Here is a 16,430-nt window from a genome sequence, read left to right as displayed (position 1 = left end):
CCTGCCAGGCGGCTAAACATCACCATCGGCCTTTGATTAACGCAGAACGCATGGCCGTCTATTCTCGTGTGTTTCCTGAAACACCTCGATCTGCTGGGCTCATGCCAACAGACCTCCCCCCACCCTGCTTGATAATGCTGATCACTCCTTTATCTGACGATGGATCAGTATATGCTCGCCGCTATGCTGATATTATTCTGGCCCGCCGACCAGCCCGACAAAGGCGAAGCATCATCATTGATGGCCCCTTGTCATTTAGCGACAGACAAGAGCATCTACATTTAACATTATAATTGCAGTAGTTAAAAAAGCTGACTACCAGCTATTCTGGTATGAAGGACACTTGTCCACTGAGAATATCATGTTTTGACTCAACTCCAGTCATGAGAGGGAAGCCTCAGACCCGTGCCTGACCACGGCGTGTCCTGCCCCTGTTTTTGTCTGGTGGCCACAGATCATGATCCTGGAGTCTGATAGTAAGTGTTTTTTGGGCAGCCTCCATGCAGCCGTCGCTGGTCAACGTGCACATCCAGCACCCCCCGGACGCGGAGGTGCAGGTCCACCAGGTGGCACGTGTCAAGCCGGGCCAGGTGGAAGTGGAAGCCGGCACAGGCGGAACACACTCGGTACAGCAGAGGTCACAGCCCGGTAACGGTCACGGCAACAGCATCAGCGGCAGCAACAATAACGGGGTCATACTGAGCTACGGGGACGGCAACGGTAACGGAGACATCTACAGCCACACCAGGCTGCATAACCGCTTGAACGGATATGTGGGCCGGTGCTTCCAAGAGACAGTTGACGGGAAGGTAGGTGGGTGAAAAGGGGATTGGGTTGGGTTTAGGGATGATTGACAGCATCAGGATGTCCACCCAGGTCCCTGGTGGAAGTCTTGTGCTGCTCCTTTTTGCTCTCTGCCTGCGTACAGCTGCCTGTTCTCGGAAGTCTGCCCCCATCATTATTTATGTCCCTCCCCATCAGGATTTATGAGCGGGTCCGTCTCATGTTCCAGTCGCAGCACCACGATGTTGGAGTTGGGGTTAAAGCTAAGACAGCTTGGCTTTTTGAGTTGTAAGCCTCTGGGTCTGTCAGCTTCAGAATCCTCCTCACTTCCTAGTCCCCCCCCCGCCCCCCCCGCCCCGCATTCAGCTCCTCAGGAGCCCGTGCCCATGTCTCTCTCGCTAAATGTATCAGTCGATTCTATCTTTGAAGCCTCCGACCACCACTACTGCCCAATTCCAAATATAATTCCTCCAACATTATCTGTGGGATGAAGAGATACTGCATGGGGGGGGGGGGGGGGGGGGTGATTGTTGCTCCGCTTTTTTTTATAGTACTTCAGATAGAAAAATGAACCTGACGTGTCCAGAAGCTGCAAATCGTATCTCTGTGATAAAGAACAGCCCAAAAATGCACAGCTGCTTTGGCCCCTCAGAGCTGACGCTGACCGTCGTCGTTTTCCTACCCATGAAGAAATTCCGATTCGCTTGGAAATTTAATGGGTTTATCAATCAGATGCCTGCAGATTTTTTTTGCCACAGCCTCAAATGTCTGGAGTACCCTGTATAATGAACACACATGTCCTCATGCCTTACAGTGCGGCAAGCCGCTCCCGGGCCTTACCAGACAGGAGGACTGCTGTGGCAGCGTGGGGGCCTCCTGGGGCCTCAACAAGTGCACGGAATGTCCACCCAAACCAGGTGAGCCCCCCCACCCCCATGTGGCCACTCCGCTGCACCCACATTACCCCTGCCTCACATACCCTCTTTCCTGGTCCTAACCCTCTTCCCCACATGAGCCCAACATCTGGCCATAAATTTGCATAAACGCATGCATATACAAAAGTAGGTCTATAGTGGCCTCCTATCTGCCGTATGCCATAGTCGTGTGCCTTGTGCTGCCAGGGATTGGTTCCAGCCCCTCACCCGCAGCCATGACCAGGATTAGTGGTAATGAGATATTAGTTACAAGGATATTAGTCCATGCTTAGTTCATGCACGGTTCTCCTTATGCTAACCTGCCAAATACGACTCCGCACGTTAATAGCTCACTGCTGTGCATTTCAGGGTGCCACATATTCCTGCCTGCCACATCCTGTTTTATTTCTTTTCTTTGAGTAAACACGTAACAAACATTTTCATCCAATCAAATGGACAGATTTTGAGTTTCTCCTGTTTCCATGGAGACTAGCCTCTTTCTGATGTTGGAAAACAGAGCTGTCAGGTCAATGTCTCGATGCCTTAACACTGGGTAAACTGAGCCTTCTCCCAATATTATTTACAAGGGACATTTATATAGTCACTGTAGACAACAATCCTGTATTTACTCTAATGAGGTCCTACAAAGCTAATTTATAGCCATGCCTAGTTACAGTCGTTTGTAATTATCACAGCTTCTCGTGCGTGGCGCGAATTCAACCGCAGCAAGCTGCCCCCCACCTCGTAAAAAGCATTTTGTGCTTGCAGTACGAAAACAAGCCCCTGAAATAAAGAGCAGCAGTCTTATATATAACGCAATGTGTCAGGAATGCTCGTGAGCCCCCCCAAATCAGATTCCCTGGCATCCTGCTATTTCCCTACTGCGACACTGTTTACATCCACCTCCCAACCGTTTTGAAAAGTATCCCCCCACCCGAGGTGGAAAGCCTACTTTTGTGGGCTTTTGAACAGGGACGCATCAAATATAAACATAGTCAAGAGGGTGGGGGGGGACGGCTTTCAAGGCATATTTCCCTGTGTTTTGGGCTCTTAAATAGGGATGTATTGCTATTTTAGGAAGGAGGGGCAGCATTGGTAATCCAGTTACAAAACCAGTTTGTCCTCACTATCTGCTGCTGGTAGATGTCAATTGCTTGTCAGAAAGGCTTGTGCCACTTTATTTTTGCCCAGTCATTTAATAGCGTTCGAACCCGAAGCAGACATCGCCTCTCCAGTCTCAACCATGTGGCCCCTCACTTTTCTTTTTTGCCTGTGGTCCACGTTCTGATTCCAAAGCCTCTCGGAATTGCTCGTTCCTCCAAAAAAAAGTTTCTGCAAATTTGGGGGACATGGAACCCCCCCCCCCCCCGCATCTCACTCCTTCTTCCTCAGCCCGGTCTGTCATCTCCCGCTGGTTCCAGCATGGGAACAAATGTGCCTTTGTTGCATGCCGCACGTGGAACCTTCCAGAAAGAAAGTGGAGAAGCACATTTTAACCCTCTCAACAAGGGCACGGTAAAACAGTTGCTTTGGCTTTAGTGTTTAGATTATAATACAGCGAGATTCCTGTGTGAGCCTAAAGCACAGCACATTTCGGCATCCTTCTCAGTGTTTGGGTTCTAGTCCCACTTTTTATATCTAAAGTTTCATGGTTATAGCACAATCAGATCGCTGTTGTGCCCAGCGAGTTTTCGCAGAAGCAGAGCCTAAATCCGCAGCCCCAACGTCGAACATGAGTTTTAATGTGCTGGCACCTGGCCCTCCAGCGCACCTGGGAACGGTAATTGTTTTGTCATTCCGCACATTGCTGGCCACTGTGTTCTGCCAGAGTGAGTGGCTAATTTCCCCCCTGCGTGCTTTATAGAGCAAGCCCGTCCACGCAGCTCTCACTCGGGAACACCAACCCTCGCTTTGACTGGCACCTGTGTAGCCACTGTCATCATCATCCTCGGGTCGTGCAACAGTGTGGATGTTATTTATTCTGCCATCTTGAGAACAAAGCTCAAGCAGACATTTTTAAACCAACCTGCCATGCTCCAAGGTCATTACATGTGTTTTATATAAATTTAACACGTTGGCTTTCCTCTTTTGGCCATAAGAGTGCTTTAATTAAAAATGCTAATGTGCTTTTATAGTGTAAACACTATTAAATTACCTTTGGTTTTATTTGCCATGTTCATATGGGTTAAGTTCTTTTCCAGTCTAACCCGTTTAATCACTCTACAGTTTACAACACTTCCCATTTATGGATCCGGATGTTTACTGTAATAGTTCACACACTCTAAAGTGAATTAATGTTAAAGCCTTTTAATAAACTTTAACAGCTTTGTCATCTCTTGGCATGTATTGGCAGTTACGTCACTCGCAGGACTTGGGGAAAAGGTGTCAGATTTGGTATTTTCATTTTCTGAAGCTTGGCGTCTTTGGCGTTTCTACAAGTAGCGGAGACAGAGAAGCGCACAACCAGCGCAAGATCATCGGCGGCATGGAGAGAACTGCACTCCTAATGTTTGAGTGGAGCCATCTGTCTGGCTGGGAACAAGGCTAAAATCAGCCGTGTGAATGTGGCAACACCAAACCGTACCGAGGTCCACTGCTGTACCTCTGATTCTGTTAACTCATCCCGGACTGTCTTGTTGATCTTCATTGGTCCGTCCCCGTTTCCCATCCCCCGGGTCTTTCAGCATTGGCTATACGTGGTGCCAAGCCACCGTAATGCCAACGGGCATCTCAGCAAAACGATCTTGATTAAACCGCAGTTACCCCTCCTCCCACCAACACCAGGCTGAACCTGCGTGCCGATCAGCTGTATCTGGCAGTGTGTCTGACACGGAGAGCAGCTGCCACGTGCAGCGAGGCTGACAGAACGAATCTGGAGAACCGGATCGCGAAGCTGCGCTGACAGAATCGCGCAGTAATGAGAACCAGGACCCAAGAAGTCCAGTGGGCCCGCTGTACTTCCAGCCTCATCTGTTCATGATCTTGGAGGAAAAGACCAAGAGAATGAGACTCATTTTATTTTCATCTTGACTGTTCCAAGAACACTAAAATCCCCCCAAAAAGTAAATAAATAAATGCGTTCGCAGAGAATTTTTTAAATGCTTCTATTTGTTCTAGACAAACGTAACGCCAAACTTAAGTACTCAGCTGCCCTTCGTGTGACTGTTTCCAGCCGTCATTAGCGTAGAAAATACGGAAGAGTGGAGAGGACTGCGAGCGCGTTCGGTCTGTGTTTCCATTGTGTAAACGTCCAGTGATGACAACCAGGCAAAATCGGGAGGACAGTTGATCGCGGCTCACACGGAACGCACCGAGGCTCCCTGTTCCTGTGTATCAACCCAGCAGTGCCATTTTCTCGGTGATGAAAGCACCAGAGGTTCGAATGAAAGCATGGGGTATAGAGGGAGCCTTTGAGCTGTCGAAGGAGAAAGGAGTGGCTTTTTGTTGGTGTAATGGATGTGGTGGGTTGTCTTGTTAGTGGTAAGATGATGCACTGATTAGCTGAGAGGGCGGGTCGTACAATCAGGAGCAGAGTTGCTGGTTAAATGCTGTAGTACAACTTTTACAGGTATGAATACATTTCATAAATTTAAAAAATATTTTTCTTTCATCTCAGTAATAACTACCGATTGTCGTTACATATTGAAGATCTGTATTGCCAACGTGAACATGGAAGGGACAAAAAAGCACCAATATGAGTGGACTGGTTTCACTAAAAACCTCATTGCTCAGCTTAGATCCACCCTTGAGTACCGTAAACTATCCAGACGGACTTTTCTATTGTATTTCTATTTATATCAATTTTTTGGATACAACACAATGTACTCATAATGAGAGATCAGAGTGTGGTTCAGTGTCAATAGCAAGAAAATTGGATTATGTGTTTTCTTCTACACAAATCCTCATGGACATACTGTTATTGCTATTATTGGACCAAAAGAACTAACGCCTTAAGCACGATAAAGAGTGCCTTCTTCAACCAGTGAAGCAATTCAAAACATGAATATTCTGTTGGCTTGGAAATGAGCTGCTCAACCTAAAAACTATTCATTGACCACCACGCCACACTGGAGAGCAGCTTTTTGGCTGGAGTGTCGGTGGTCCCCTGATTGGTTGAAGAGCCTCCTGTCATGAGTGTTTTTCTCATGTGGACCTTTATTTCTCCCGGTCACATGATGTAGGTCAGCAGTACCATCTAGACATCATCACATCACATTGTGGGTGGTTATTTTAGATCCCCGTTGGGACTCGCCTGCAGGGACAGGTGTTCCTGCCAGACTGAGTTTTCAAGATCTGAGGAATTACAGCAAGGGTCTCTTAAAATAACAGAGGACACCTGAGCACCCCCTTAGGCTGGCAGATAGACAGCAAATGGACAATGCTGGGACAGCTAGACCTCTTGGTTTTGAGGTTTTTGTGGGCAGATGTTTTACCTGATTTTGTGGCTTTCAGTCAACGTGACATGGTTTTGCTGTGTGGGTGCTTGATATGACCCGAGACGTACAGTGGCTTCATCAGTGTGCCTCGAGAAAGTTTCTGAGGTTGGTTGGAAGTTGTCCTTCACAGTGCCATGCTGGATGGCCTGCTTTGCTTCTTGAGGCAATATCATTTAGCCTTGGTGCAATGCGTCCCATGTACAGTATGACTCAGTCCCATACATTTGCCTTCCTTCTGGTCCTTCTGGTGACTCTTTCATTTGCTCTGGGACCCTTCCCAGGGAGCTGGATTAAGGGTCCCATGGGAGCGAAATAAATCACTCCCGCCCCACAGGAACCATGGCCTGTAAAGTACTTCCTGCTGGAGAAGGCAAGGTCAGAATGATGTCATCCCACAAAAGCTGCCCTCCATCGCCTCACACCTCTCTTCTCGAGTTCAGCAGCACCAGGGTTGTTTGACTGTCAGGATGTTTCTAATGAGCTTCTGGATCAAAAGCCTGGGGCAGGGGGCTGAGTTCCATCTCATCCCTCATGAGATCGATCTTCTCTATGACCACAGACTCCACTGCTGTCTTTCCTTCATCTACTATCCAGTCAGCCTGACATGTGCTTAACTTTTTAAACTCCATAATTATTTCACTTTGGGCAATTGATGACTGACATGAAATCACAAGTGCAATTGCTCTGTAAAAGTTTGCCCATCGTTGTCTAAAATTCCCATTGGTCCCAAAATTCCTAGTGATCTGATGACCCCTCTACTGTCTTTGAGAAGCTGCTGAAAGGTTTGGTTCTTATTTCACAATGGCTGATTTCCACCCTGATCGGGCCAAACTGACAGACCACATGGTCCAAGGCCAGCTGCTTTTCACGTCTTCCAGGAGATATCTCCAAAATGTCAAATCTATATCCATACTTAGTTACCATACTAACATCTGATGAGGTTGGCACACATTTGTCCATAATTCACAGTTCCATATATTTTTTTTGCCTTGCCGTCTCCAAAATAATAAACATTACTTGGATTTCTGATGGTATCTAGTGGTTTCTAGTGACCAGTGATCACTAGAAAGCTTCCCCATGAGCTTCCCCATGACAGTTACAAGTAAAACGACAAGATTTAAAACTTAGCCAGCCCTATATAAAAAAGACAAATTAATTACATCACATTATGTAGGAAATTGGACAATAATGAGGTCCTTTCATTATGAGTTCAATGAAGCAGAAAACTAGTTAGATCGATGACCTAATCGTCGTAGGACTGCCTGGCAAAGGCCATGTTGTTGCCCTGCCAACTGAAAAGCAGTGTAATGTGCCTCCTATTCACTTGTAATTGCAAATAATAACTGTGCCGGTTTGACGTTGCTATGCTAATGCCTAAATTTGATGTGCTGGCATATCTTGTTGCTCCAAAATTTGACATTAATTGGTGCATTGTCTCTCCATATGACTCATTACTTGTTGAAATTAAGAACTGTTTTTGGGAATCACTGTGCCAGCCTATAAAGTTAGACCCCATCCTTGCTTGATGGACTTACCCTACCCATGCAACCGCCCTGCTTTGGAACAGAACTATAAGTTCTTTTTCATAATTAGCTGTTGATTTCGGTGCTAATCAACGGCAGCTCTACCTGCAATTAAAGATCTGTGGATTGCTTGTACTGGGATTGGCTTTTTCCACTGTGACTCCATCAGGTCACAGTGTCTTGACCTCCCTGGCCTAAACGAGGGGTGTTCCCATTCGCCCCTGTGGTTCGAGCCACACCCTCACTCCTCTACCCTCCCAAGCAGCCATGAAGTCATGTCCTCATGATCAATCTCTCCAAACAGGTCCCTGGGGCCCCTTTATGGTGAGCACAGGATGATGACTGATGACAGGGGTGGTCCCAGAATATGCTTCGCGGTTAAATAGCCCCCTCTGCCCTCTGACATCAGGGTGGACCACTCAGCCGCAGGGTAAATGATCAATTTAAAGCTTTGATTCCCACCGGACAGCACCCATTTGACCAGTCTGGCAGTCCTCACCCATCTATTCACTAGACATTTGACCTGTACCACACCTGATGCCACATGATGCCCAATATGCCCTGCTGCTCTCCTACCATGGCAGCCTCCTGTTGTCTCGGTGGCCTTTCTCTGTATGGTGCTTCCTTCTCACTCTTATGAAGGAGACCTGCTCCAGAACATTTGTTTTTCACCCACTACTGATCTGGCGGATGAATCCCCAGATGCTGGTTGCAGACCAGAGGAATGAGCCAGTGGACCGAAATGTATCATTGAGGAACCAGCTTAAGAAAACAAAAAAAAACAATTGTGGGGGGGGCGGGGGGTGCAGTGGCGGGAAATCTACTGTTACAGTCGTCCCCTTTTCCCTTTTATTCTGGATATGATTATGAGGCCTCCTCTTCTACATCCCGCAGAGGAATGTTAGAGGATTGTTAACGCTGTGTGCTGTTCGCCGTCCCGTTCGGATTCTTCCCAAACGGTCTGAAATGGTGACAGTTTTCCAGAGGAAGCAAGCAGCAGGCCATAGCAGCAGAACTGCACTGATACTAGCCTAAGGAAAGGAAAGATGGAAGAGGTCCTGCGTGAATTGGTGGCAAGCTCCTTAGTGACACGCACAAGGAGTGGACGCTAATCGCACGCGTCGGCGTATTGACGAAGGACAGCCACATGGCTGGACGAAGAATAGAAGCTCAGCGATTAGTATCATTGAAAGGTCACGGCAAGGGGCTTGCGGCACCATAGTTGATGGAGGCCACTGTGTGTGTGTGTGTGTGTGTGTGTGTGTGGAGGGGGTTTATGGGTCACTGAAACATAGTAGAAGGTTTATTGAAACTACTTAGAAGAAGACTTGGGGCCTTCAAGACTTATTCCTGCAAATGTTGTGAAATATACACTCTTGCCTTGAGTATAGTGCGTATATTTGTTTTAAAGGCCATACATCTGCTATACGGATGTATAGTCATTGCTGCTCTCTTGTTGGGGTTTTGCTGCATTTGTTTTTGCTTTAGAACTCACCACCCAAAACCCAGAAGACAGCAGAACAAGCCCGGCTGGAACAGGCTGTTGCAGTTTTCCCTTGTCTTCTGAGTTATGTAACAAAAGCTTCATAGAGTAAAGAGCTAAGTTTTGGACCTTCCAAGACCTCCAGAAAAATATGACCCCCAAACTACTCCCAAAAATAATACTGTGATAACGAGACATGAGGAGATGTCATGAGACTTTGTCGTAAATAATCCATCGTGAAATTCATTCCTTCACTGTGACACTTTTTTGGATGGACACTCGGCCCCGATCTTGATAAAGACTTTTCAATGTTGACGATGTGTTTAGGAGTTCGTGTTTAAGGAAAAAACACTTCAGACAGTGTAGAGCACATCGTCTACCAGCTGATCTTCGTTACTCGTTTACTTTTGACGTTCCCAGCCCACACTCTGCATGATGGAATAGAAAAACAATGTCACAGATTTACGCCTTCCCATATCAATATTGGGGCAGATGTGACACACATGATAGAACTTATGTTGTTTGCAAACCCTTGTAGGGGACCCTCACCCCAACCCATGTTTACTCACCGTCTACCAGCAAGGCATCCACCTGACAGCGGCCTGGCCTGCTCTGGATCTGCTGGGTTCAGGCTGAAGGCAAATTTCCTCTCCTAACATAGACTGTGATTTGAAGCAACAGTGGGGAACGTCATGTCGCTGCCAGTGAGGAAATTCCAACCAAGCTATGGCTAAGCAGGCTAATGTTTATTGGCACATTGACTGACATTCAAATGATGTTGCATACAAATTGCACTGAATATATATGTTAGTCACATCAGTATGCAAGTGAAATTTCTTTAGCGTTCCTTTTATCTGCTTTTTATTTCATGTAGTAATGTTAAAAAGCTCTGGAGACATACTTTGTTCTGGGCTTCTTGTTCCAGATCCTCTGTAGTCACCTACCTATTAGAGGTTATGAATTTTGCTTCAGGAATAATCAATGTGTATCACACACTGATTCCCAGTCCTTCACTCGAATGCCCTAGTTTACAAAGGGGCCAGTTACCTTATACTCATTTCCTTCACATGCCACCCCAGGAGTATTCCCCTTCCATGGGTCCAGTTTCCCATTGTATAAGTAGTAAAACCTGCCATCAGTTGTCTGCAGTTCCTGTCCTTAATCCCTTCCCTGGATCATAAACCACATCCTGGAGCACCTGATACCCTCCATCACCCCAGAAGACCTGTCCATGACCAAAATGCCTCCAGAAAGGGGTCGACAGCGACCTCACCATGTCAGGCTCCCGTCGGGCAGTCGTGTGGAGCTGGCCTCTTTTTCAGCCTGTGTGTAACTGCTGCGGCGTTCAGGGAACCAGAGGGCCTGCTCAAAGATGTGTGAATGATGGAAAAGGGGCCCTTATTGCTTCATCTCATTCTGGGAGAAGCCTGTGCTGAAAAGAACAAAAAATATAGGAATCCAGGGAAAAGATTAATAGCCCTTAGATAAGTGGCCTGGTTAGGCTTAATGTGGTGATAATGGCACTATTCACAGGACCCAGGGCAGGACCACAGTCACAGCGCGCTTCAAACTTGCCAAAGTTCATAAAAAATTCTCTTTTTATTATTTTCAGATGCCCACAAATATTTACAATCTTCTCTTTCTCTGTGGGTAGTTTGAAATGGTAATGTGATGCTAAGTAATGTATATTTTCCTTGTTTTCCTTTTGTAGTCATGCCCCTGTGTTGATGGTAATGCTGTGCTCTTGCATAAACACCTTTGACTGATATGCCTATGTGCTCTATGATGTCCCTCAGGGTCCGCACACGGGTCCCTTCAGTTCCTCTCTGGCCAGGAAGCACACATCTGCAAGTCATATTGTTCAGCCCCACCAAAATCTAGGCACCCACGCACACCATCGGAGCATTCTAGAGTTCTCAGCTCAAAATCTCGGTTTCTTTATTTTTTAACATTCCCACTTGTGTCTGTCTTGTCCTTGCAGCTTACGCAGTGATCGCACATGGCCAGGTTGAGTGCCCCAAGGGCTACAAGAGGATGAACCTAACCCATTGTCAAGGTGAGAAAGGCCAAAACAAAAGTGTGGTTTTTGTTTCCTGTTTCCTTCCATTCTACAATTGTGCTTGTATGTTGAATGAAATGAGAGCTTCCTGTTTGTTTCACTCTCATTGGCTGTTACGGTTTCTAAAATTAGAACAAAGGTGTCTCTTCAAAGTGCCATTCATTTAAGGCAACATACCACTCCTCTAGCATAGGTCAAAGAGCGTATGCTATTGTCCTTCTCTTTCCCCATAACATGACAAGGCCTGCTGTAACAAGTTAGACCTGTCATGTGCTGATTGGTAAACAGGGGAGGTAATCTGATGCTAACTAATGTTCCAACTGTTCTCTATCTCTTATTGCAGCACAAATAATATTTATTTCCTCTCAAGCCAGCTGCCCCTAAAATGAATGCATTTTGGTACAAAGGTTAATGTTGTTATGAGTGCGTGCGCCAGTTCAATCTCAGTTCATAGCATTTAAATGTCCAACTTCAGCTATTTCTGTTGTTTATTCAGTCGCTTCACTTGATGCGCTTTGGTAAACAAGAGAACCAAGGGGGACTTGTGCCAGTTTGGTTTTTTTGGGAGGCAGATGTGTGAATCATTCCCCCCCCCCAGTTGCAGTAGCTCAGATTGTAACCGTGTGATACCACATCTGTGACTTTGGCCTTTAGTCTGTTTGTAAAGCAATAGAAACTGTTCTCAGTATCCATATTTTTTAGTCTACCTCAAGAATTAAGTAGCACCCATAAGAGTACTTTAAGCTAACTCCCCTGGGAACAGCTGTTAGGTCTGGCCAGGGTCAGAGTTCAGCTACTTGTGGTCCCTTGGGTTAGAATTTTAACTAGGCTTTGGGGAAATTACTAGGAAATGATAGGTCAGACAGTATATGGAGTTTTTATGCCATTTGGAGGGCTTGGACTGTAGTTGTGACTACAAGCTTTTGAAGCCTTAGAAGGTTTGGAATACTGTAAGAAGGGATGCAGTAATTTCAAATTAGTCAGCAATTTTCTTGTGAAATTCAATTATCATCAAGCCCAGCAAAAGTGGCCTTGCTTGGCCCGTTTTTGCAATGGGTTAGTCAGTTTGAAAATTGTCAGATAAGGGGACCATTTCAGAAAAATGTTAGTTGTTAACAGTTTGCATGGCTCACTAGACTGTTAAATGCACTTTTAACTTGATGTTATTTAAAATCTTATTCAAATCTTAATCCTACTATAGGATAAAATTGCTGTCTGTGGGAAAAAATGTTGTTCCCAAAAAAAAAAAGAAAAAAATATGTTTCTGGCAGCACCGAGCAAACAGCACATCCATCGTGAATGGAAGTACATGCTGTTGACTTGTTTCTCTAATGCTTCACTCAGAATCAAGAACACCCTTGTGAAATATAATAAAATAACACCTGCCAAAATCTGCTCTGAACATGGCTCTCATCGTTCCCTGTTTGCATGGGAATGGCACAGCCACAGATACTGGGCTTCCTGGAGTTGAACTGCATTTGGAAAAACAGCAAATCCCAGTGGCCATGAAATTCAGTTGCCATTCAACGCATGTGTTCAGGACTTTGTAGTGTAGAGTTGGTCACGAGGATGCTTTGGCTTGGATTCTGAGAACTGTCATGGAGTTGATCTTACTAACTTTGGCTTAGGAAGGAATGCAGTATGTTTGTTTATTATTGTTGCCAGGAATCAAAGCTATTGTGGTCGAATGAGAGGGTGGAAAAAAGTGGAGAGTGGATGTTCCCATTTCACATTTAGTCCTTGAATCACAAACTGCTGGTTCAGAACCCAGTAAAGGTCATAACACCTGAATCCACAGCTTGAGCATTTACATCTTACAGTACAGCGATGATGTCACGTACCACTCCTTTAATGCCTCAATCGCCCACTCAATTGAAAAAAGCTAGATGACATTCTATATTGAATGGCATCCAAAAATTGAATGGTCAGTTCTTTTATCTAAGCCATGCAATTTCTACTAATACCTACCTAGTGTTGGCACATTATGGTATGTTATCCCTTAAAAGTATATTTACAATACACTACACCCCTCCTTCTAAGAATGAAAATTGGAAACATTCTTAACACCAGTAGTCAATAGACATCCTTATCAACAGGAATGAGGCAACATATATTTTTCATAACTTCAGTTAACTGATACTTCCATTTAACCAACAAGCATTAACTCAGGCTTTCAAACTCATCCGACATTTCAGCTATGAATCTCTAGGGGAACTCTCTGTTGACAAATTTGATGGCTTCTTACAATTTGAAGCCTTTGAACTGAGCAAAGGGTATGAGGTCATTCCAAGTGGAACTTCTAGTTGACATTCCAGCAGGTTGAAGCATCTTTAATGTCTCTTAACTCTATGTTCATGTCTCTGTTCAGTGATCATTATTCCTTTCATTGACGTGACTTGGCCTCAAATATTGTCACCAGTTTTCCTGATGATGACAACATCGCCTTCTTGAAGTTTTGATTTTGGGTTACTCCATTTTTCAGCAAAGACGTTCAGGTTTTCCTTTTTCTGAGTAATCTGTGCAGCATAGATCATCATCCGTGAAAGTAGCATGAAAGAAGTTTGTTCTTTAGGGGTTTGCCCTAAGTGTTCAGCAGGGGATTGGTTAGTGGTGTGGTGATGGGTAGCTCTAAAAATTCTCAAGAATTTGTAAGACTCCTGTTTCAAGGACCTACCTTCTTTTATTGCTGTGATGATTGCTTTGGTGAGGGTCCTGTTGAAACATTCAACTTGGAATGGAGTTCCATAGTCTGGTTTGACTTTGTCTAGCATGCCGGCTGTAGATCACATTTTGTCTAGAATAAGAATGAATGTGCTTGCAGAGGTAGACGGCTGTCAAAGACAAATGGGAATCTGAAGTGTTTGTTAAGAATTACTAGGAGACAGTGACCTGATAGCAAGGATTCACAAAAATCTGTAGTTCCTGAGGTAACTCCAGCATCTGAAGAGGTTGGTGTTCTGTCTTGTGTGTGGATGACTGACAGGGAATGCAATGGGAGATAATATTCTCAGCCAGTTTGTTTATACCCAGAAACCAAGTTTTTTTTCTCTAAGCAGCTGGTTTTAACAATGCCCTCGTGGTCTTCGTAAGTGCTCAGGCCTAGAGTGCTTTAGACCTGAGGAGTCTGATTCCTATGAGAACATGACTGCCATCTTCAACAGATGTGAGCTCAGGCCTCACACTGTAGATGCTCAAAATTAAATTGACACTCAAATCGAAATGCCACGACGACAAGACTCCTATTAAATACATGCAAAATATGAGCATCCCGTATTGCTAAATGCTCATAACCAAAGGATAGGTGATGAAGACTGAGCAGTGAAGTGGTCTGATGAGTTAGTTCAGGTGTTCCTGGAAAAGGAGCTCTCGAGCTGACCGGATGTGGATGGCTATCTAATTTCACCATGTTCTTGGAGTGGCCTGTGTTATGTCTGAGGAAAGGTTCTGCAGGGTGTTCCAGTCCCCAGAACGAATCATCTTAACTAATTTTATAAACATGAGTCATTCAGTGTCTCTGTTTTGACCTCTTGCAGCTTCAGTGCCTCAGGAATTGCATCAGCTGCAGTGGACTGGATGTGTCTCTCAGAGTCAGCATCATTTAGGATCAGAGAAGAGCACAGTTTCTTGGGAGTGTGACATGGGTTAGATTTTCCTACTCTGTGGATTGCTTTAAACTGATTGGGTTTCAACCTAAGCATTCATTGTCCAATCCCTGCAGTAGGCTTGCCCTTGGCTACACTGAATTTGAGATCCAGGGGCTTTTAGTTGGTGATCAAGTTGAGCAGGTAAAACTGGTCAAAGCTTCATACTGTAGCCAGAGCTTTCCTCACATTTTCGGAGTATCTTTGCATATCTTATGCATACATAGGCTACTATGTGTGTGTTTGACTCCTTATCTGTCCGCACTTTAATGGCTTTCAGGCCTACTGGGGCTGCATTGTTCAACCAGTTCTCTTTCATTTTGTTTGATGCCTTATTTTGTTTGGGTTGTTATACCCACTCAGCACCTTTCTTATTATTGTGGCACAAACAGGAATAAAGCATGCTCTGGCTATACCAAGCGGGCTGTACACTTTGCTTGGGTTCTGTGGAGAAATGCCATCTCTGGAAGAGATGTACATGTAGAACTCTAGGGAAGTTCACACTTCTCCTTATTGATCATTAGGTTATGACCATTAATACCTTGGAAGATCCACTCTGCTCTGCTACCTTGTAGTGTGGAGCCTAATACTAGGATGTCATAATTTTGTTACGCGTGCAGTTTCTGGCTGGTCATGTTGATGGACCACCCTAATGGGGAAATGCACCCCCAAATTTTTGACCTACTCTCTTTAGTAGGTAGTTCATACCTTCAGTGTTTAATCGGCTAATCTTTTCTTTATGATTTGGCCACTATCTGTTTATTTCGCTGCCAATATTTCATGTCAGATGCCTGAGATATGTGTCTGCTTGGACTTAGTCAGGGAGGTTTTTCAGATTCATGGTTAACTCATGTTATGTTCTCCTCCTGAGGCACGTGCATGAACGGCTTAGTATTCTTTGAAACTATATTTCTTTGTCTATGTCAGCAAACTAACAGTTTCAGGTGAGCCGTTTAGAGGTTATGGTGGCATCAACAAGCTTTCCAGGATTTTGCCTGGCTTGACAAAACATGAATATCTCACATTCAATATTACAAATTGGAGTAGTCTGTGAGTAATTCTACTGCTTTAATCATCAGCTTCACCAGTATCCAGAAATGTCTCAGAAATGTCTTGAACTTGCTTACTAGCATAATATAGAAACAGGGTTCATGCTCGTCGGGTTTAGCAAATTTAGTCATAATAGCTGTTACAGTAACTTAGCTTTCACTCTGCTCACATGCCAGCACATTTCCACATGGTCAAAGTCTGGCATTGTCGATGTGTGCAAGTGGTTTTCTTTGCTATGTTTCAGCAGTCTTGTACCATAGTTATGCTTCAGAAGGTCAGAAGTGTTTTACTGTAATCCCCGTCACAAGTGTAATAACTAAATTGCTTTACTCAATTTGAATGCAATTGAACGATATCCAGGAATACAAGTCAGTAGTTATTTTTCTCACTCTGTGCACTCTGTAGTAACACATACAGAACTCTGCTGCATGACATTGCATCATCTTTTAAGGGTACAACTCAAAACTCTACAGCTACCAGACAGATGTGGGAAACGGCAGTCAGTACTTAATGTTTGTTTTCCTCCCAGACGGCCCTTTTA

The 16,430-nt window shown here is 44.9% G+C and overlaps 1 protein-coding gene across 3 annotated transcripts in view; it reads left to right on the top strand.

Annotated features, from left to right (window-relative positions):
* The window catches only part of LOC111852403 (latent-transforming growth factor beta-binding protein 2), a 93,520-nt gene that overhangs the window by 45,942 nt on the left and 31,148 nt on the right, over positions 1–16,430 (top strand). For all 3 annotated transcript variants that reach the window (XM_072699248.1, XM_072699247.1, XM_072699249.1), the window contains 3 exons: positions 496–809; positions 1,598–1,700; positions 11,121–11,195. In XM_072699248.1, the coding sequence (XP_072555349.1) occupies positions 496–809; positions 1,598–1,700; positions 11,121–11,195 (492 nt within the window). The remainder of the gene's footprint in view (positions 1–495; positions 810–1,597; positions 1,701–11,120; positions 11,196–16,430) is intronic.

The sequence above is a fragment of the Paramormyrops kingsleyae genome, chromosome 14 (assembly GCF_048594095.1).
Source record: "Paramormyrops kingsleyae isolate MSU_618 chromosome 14, PKINGS_0.4, whole genome shotgun sequence".
Classification (NCBI taxonomy): domain Eukaryota; kingdom Metazoa; phylum Chordata; class Actinopteri; order Osteoglossiformes; family Mormyridae; genus Paramormyrops; species Paramormyrops kingsleyae.
This window is presented reverse-complemented; position numbering and strand designations above follow the sequence as displayed.